We start from the raw sequence: 5,630 nt of genomic DNA, 5'->3' as shown, positions 1-5,630 counted from the left end.
AAAAAAAAAAAAAAAAAAAAAAAAAAATCAAAGAATTACTTTTGGGAAGTAGTATTAGACTCTATGAAAAATTAGCCCATAAAAGTCATTTAAAGGCCTAGGGTTATGGCTCAGTAATAAAGTACTTGCCTGCATGTGTAAGCCTCTGGCTTTGATTGTTAGCACCATACAAAAAATTCATTTAAAAGTCACCATTCCTAATGTTAAATATAGATCTTACTACTCATCTAGAATATGAAATGTTAAGGTTTACTTGATGCTAATAAAAATCAGAGAAGCTTTCTTTGGCTAGACTGCTGTGTGGCATTCATTAGATGCATCTTGAGTTCAGCTATACGGTTCCCTTTTGATCAAGTAACCTAGTAATCTGCCCTAATGGAGGTCTCAAAGTATTACTCTCTAATAATACATAAGAGGCAAATTTGTGTGTATCTTTTAGATGGCTTTTATCTGGGCTTGTAAAAAGAAAATTCTTGATTCTAATTCATTTTTTAAACCATTTCTGATAGCTGGACTATTTTCTTCTCAAATGAACTACCATAAGTGGACCCAGATACAATTATTTTGTTTCTATAGATAATATGGCACAGTTTCAAACATATTCTTTAAATATTTTCCATCCATATTTACTTGAGTCAAGGAGCAGCTAATATTCTATTGACTTAAAAATGTATATTGACTTAGAGTTTTAAATTTAATAAGTCAAAGTTTTTAAATGTAACAAAATATGTTCTGTTTTTGTATGGTCATTCAGTTTTCTTTTGTGGGTTTCTGAATCATTTAACTTCCCAGGCGGCATATTAAGGCATGTTATTTTTAGAAAATAGAATTAGCTCCTACTTCCTGGTAAGTAACAGTTTGTCTAACCTTACTCATTCTCAAAATTTCAGGGGGCAAAAGTACCCAACAAAATAATTTAATTCCAGGAAAAGGTGTTTTGAATCTTTTTTGTTTGTTTAACCATCCATTCAAGGGTAATCAGAGAGTTGAATTGAGTTAATCATCACAATATTTTCTGTTGATTATTATGATCTCACAGTTCTCTTACAGACAGTATTTCAGATGGGTGCTTGATTGACCCATCCTCTAATCAGCATCTAGGTTGGAGAGAGAATAATAAATAATGAAAGAATGGGTGACAAAAATCAATTAAGCCTTGTAGGTATGTGAGGTAAATTGAACAAGGTTTTCACAAAGACTGATGAGTTATGACCCTGATGCCATTTATGAAAAGTTATGTTATCACTAGTAATTCCTCTTAGCTCTAGTAGACACTACTTACTATTTATAATCATATTGAATATTGATACAAATAGAAGAGCTCAAATTTTAGAATGCTTGCATGCAACAGTGTGAAAAGTGAACCCACAGGGGGAAAAAAGTCTATCTTAATTAGTAATATAATGAACTATTATTTATTCATACAGTGATGTTTTTGTTTGTTTTGTTACTTATCTTTTATCTTTTGAAATAGTCTCACTGTGTTGCCCTGGCTGGTCTCCAACTCCTGGCTCAAGTCCCACCTCATTGTCCCACCTCAACCTCTGGTGTGCTGAAACTACAAGTGCATGTACCCCCACACCTGGCTAGGGTTTTAAAACTTGTTTTGTTTTCTAATTTTTGTCTTTAGCCTCCAGAAGTACAACTTACAGAAGAAGAAGAAATAATTAGAACAAGTCTAATAGAAAATGAGCCATTGCCTTCTGAAATTCTTGAAGTAATTCTTTCTGAGTGGTGGCATAAAGAGCCAATATGGTATCTTAATTTATATGGAACTATATTGATTGTATATACTATATTCTTAAAGATAGAAATGTAGTACAACATAAATTTAAGAATTTTCTCCTTTGCACTTATGTAAACTTATGATTCACTTCTATGGCATGTTAAAGACATGAGATTGGAACCCAGGCATTAGTATGTTCAATTCCCAGGTGATTCTAACTCACGGTTGTAGTTGAGAACTCATCTTCTAAACTGTGCACCCTAATGATGTGCTGGATTCTTGCCCCTTAGGCCTTTTAACAATTACATTTAAGACCACTTAAGAGGTGTCCATAGTGTCACTCTATCAAATGCCAAGAACAGTTCAAATCCTACATGGGACAAACCTCCAGTTCACCAGAGTTTAAAATTTCACTTCAATTTCTTAATGAGAATCGCTTGCCTTGATTTCCACCAGAAGAGAGTGAAATGATATTTATAGTACTGATTATATAACATGCATATTTGCAACTTACTTGTACTGGGTATTGTTCAACTGTTTTAATCAAATTAATTTACTTAATCCTTAGAATAATCTTACTAGATAAAGACTTTTACTATCTCATTTTGGAAATAAAGAAGCTGAGTCATAGAGAGTCTAGACAACTTGCCAGTTGAAGTCCTAGGTCTCTAATGACTGTCCTTCACCCATTTCACCTATTTTCACATAGTCCCGAGGTGAAATGAGTGGGTAGGATTATTAGTCAATAGCTTTTGAAAAAAATCTCTTGTTCTTTAAATTAGATGAATAGTTGTGGGAAACATAGGCAGGTTATTTGCATCTGTATAATTATGAGTTCTTTATTAATTTAGCTCCAGACCTCATCCTATACACTAAAAATATGTATCTAGATAAATAGATATAGACACCATTAAAATTTATTAAATGAAGAATGTGTAATATCATGTGAAATATTTTTGATGATGTAAAATTTAAAATTAGATGCCAAATATTTATAATATGATAGAGAGATGAACCCATAAAGAACCAACTGGAAAGAAATAAAAATGGCCGTAATGTCTGAGATACAAGATTATTGATAATTTTGCCATTTATCATCTTTTTCTCCATTTTTTGACTTTTCCATAGTGAGATTTGTTGCTCTGTAATCAGGTGGGAAAATGCAACACATTTTTAAAAGACTATTGTATTAGTCCTGGAGAGAGATACTAAAGTGTGAGCTAAGGGATGATGGCAGAAATAGCAGTGTGAATGCAGGTGAGAGAAGCCAGGATGTGGTGAGTGTGAGAAGCAGGAGGGAATTAGAAGAGAGGTCTGAAAAAGTTTAGCCTATTGGGGACTGGTGAGTCTGAGGAAGAGCAGTTTGAACGGTAACAGTAAGTATGGGTTTTGACAGTATAATGTCTATATCTTTCCAGAAGAGCATTCAGATAGAGAAACTAGCAGCTTTTTGTAAATTCTAAATCATACCCAGGTATGGTGGTGCACATCTATTATCCTACAGCTTTGGGAGGCTGAAGCTGGAGGATCACAAGTTCACATCCAACCTGGGCAGCTCACCTAATTATTGAGATCCTGTCTCAAAATAAAAAATAAAAGACAGGCTGGGGTTGTATTTTAGGGCAGAGGTGCTGGGTTAAATTGCCAATACTGGAAGAAAAGAGAAAATAAAAAGAGGAAGGAAGAAAGGAAGGAAAGATGGAATGAAGGGAGGAAGGAAGGAAGGAAGGAAACTTTAAAATTAAAATTAAATTTTAATTTTAATTTTAAAATTAAAATGCAAAACTCAAGAGAATTCAGATGTAAAAATAAAGATTTAGACTAGAAGTCTTGACAAAGAAGTGACAACTGGAACACTAGGAATGAAAATGTTCCTTCCAGAGGAGCCTAAACTGAAGGCATCTCTGAAATAGAGGATACACATATTATTATGGCCAGTATATGGAAATTTCCCTGCTTATAAGAAGGAAAATTAGCATTTTAGAAGTAACAACTTCGAAGGCTGAAACTGTTAGATGTTCATAAAACTATTAAGAAGAAAGTTTAGTTAAATGTAAATCTTTAAACCAACTATTACTTAAGCAGGATAAACTCTCCCTCAAAATGGGACCAATATTGACTCTTTCACTTGAATGAAGCCAAATCCTCAAAGCCTGATTGTTCTATAAGTATTCTCTAATGAAAATATGTTAGCATTATAGTTATTTTCATGATTCTTAAATTTCATTATACTTGGTAAGTTTGACAACCTCATTTGAATAGAATCATTTTATTTACATCAAGGAGCCAAGATACAGACATCAAGAATTGTTACTGGTTACAAGGAGACCCAGGCAGGAGGGTGTGAATTTATAGGAAGCATCATTAGAAGAAAAACTACTAAAGTTGAGGGGCCCACTAAGGGTGGCCAGCTAAGTGTGTTCTTCATGCAGAGCATGAAGCCTTCACTCTTCCTAAGCAGAAAACTTATTTTTTACAAAAAACTAATCTTTGTACATATTTTAGAAAACTTCTAATTAATAGTACTTCTCTATAAGCTAATTGACTACAATTTTATATTATAAATTTAAGTTAATGTAAACTATTAAAAATTAGTCTAGTTTTATATATTTTTGGAAAAGAAATACTATGTATACAACCAGGAATATTAAAAAGAAGTAAAACACACTGTAGTAAATTTTTAAACTATTCATTACACAGCTGATACAGAGATTTATCAAACATTTAAAAATCTATAATACAGAGAGATATAATAATATATAATATAGATGTACATGTCTATAACATAACATTTTAAGCAAATAAAGTAAGTTATGAAAATTTCCACCCAGTTCTACAGGCTTCATCCTAGATGGTTTCCCACGGTTCCTGGAAGAGGCCCAGTTTCTGGGGGAGCATGGATTTTTCCCGGATGCTGCTGTTTTTATACAAGTTGACGATCAAGATATTTCTGATCGTCTCCTTCCCTTCCAAATTGAAAAATGGAAATTGAAACAACAGAAGAAATTAGAAAGGAAAAAACTCATCAAAGCCATGAAGGCAAAAATCAAGGCAGGTATCTTATACAAACCAATATACAGGAATAAATCTGTTTAATATCTATTTAAATTATAGAGTGTAGTTTTCTGATTTTAAAACCACAGCATGATAACATTTTTCTTCATTGAGTTCTTATAATAAAAATTATTTGAAGCTTTTGGATAATCAACATGTGATTAGAATACACCCAGGCATCCTTCTGCCAGATCCTGCCAGGCAGAAGAGGCAGCAGCCTCCTCACTGCTGCCCTGAGAACTCTGGGGGACCCTGAGCAGCACAGTGGCAGCTCCCAGGAACCAGTTCACAGCCTCATGCATTTGCTCTGTCCTTTCTAGCCCCAGTAGCTCTGTCCTGCCTCACATTCTTGCTGGTTCACACTGGCACTACTAATCATTATTCCTGGCTTCTTCTCTGCACTTGGCCAACCTTCCAGATAATAACAGATTATTTTCCCAAAATTCTGTTTTGACCAAGTCATCCCCTAGGGTCTGAACTTCTAGGAGGCTTCCAAGCTCTCTTGCTTATTGTATTTCTCAACAGGAACAGATGTATACCTTGCTTCTGAGCAGCCCCCACACCACAAGCCTCCCTATTCCTCACCAGGGAGTTTTCTTTACCCTCCCATGCACACTGTGCCGTGACGTGAGGTAAACCCTCTGAATTTCTGTTAACTCACCTTTGGGGTGGGGTAATACTATGTAACTTGAGTAAAATGAAAGCACGTAGATGATAATGTGCAGTGCTAGCATCTAGCTAGCACTGAAGTAATTTTTTATCAGTTTATATTAGTGATAAAAATTTAAATCATTTATATTTTATATAATATAAATATATCATATATCTATATTACTTTATATATTTATAT

At 34.0% G+C, this 5,630-nt stretch overlaps 1 protein-coding gene across 7 annotated transcripts in view; it reads left to right on the top strand.

The window, feature by feature from the left end:
• The window catches only part of Ak9 (adenylate kinase 9), a 127,818-nt gene that overhangs the window by 92,097 nt on the left and 30,091 nt on the right, over positions 1-5,630 (top strand). For all 7 annotated transcript variants that reach the window (XM_013512375.1, XM_005372537.2, XM_013512310.1 and 4 more), the window contains 2 exons: positions 1,631-1,755; positions 4,558-4,777. In XM_013512375.1, coding sequence (XP_013367829.1) covers positions 1,631-1,755; positions 4,558-4,777 — 345 coding nt within the window. The remainder of the gene's footprint in view (positions 1-1,630; positions 1,756-4,557; positions 4,778-5,630) is intronic.

Source organism: Chinchilla lanigera, unplaced genomic scaffold (genome assembly GCF_000276665.1).
Source record: "Chinchilla lanigera isolate Chin_1 unplaced genomic scaffold, ChiLan1.0 scaffold00001, whole genome shotgun sequence".
NCBI classification, from domain to species: Eukaryota; Metazoa; Chordata; class Mammalia; order Rodentia; family Chinchillidae; genus Chinchilla; species Chinchilla lanigera.
This window is presented reverse-complemented; position numbering and strand designations above follow the sequence as displayed.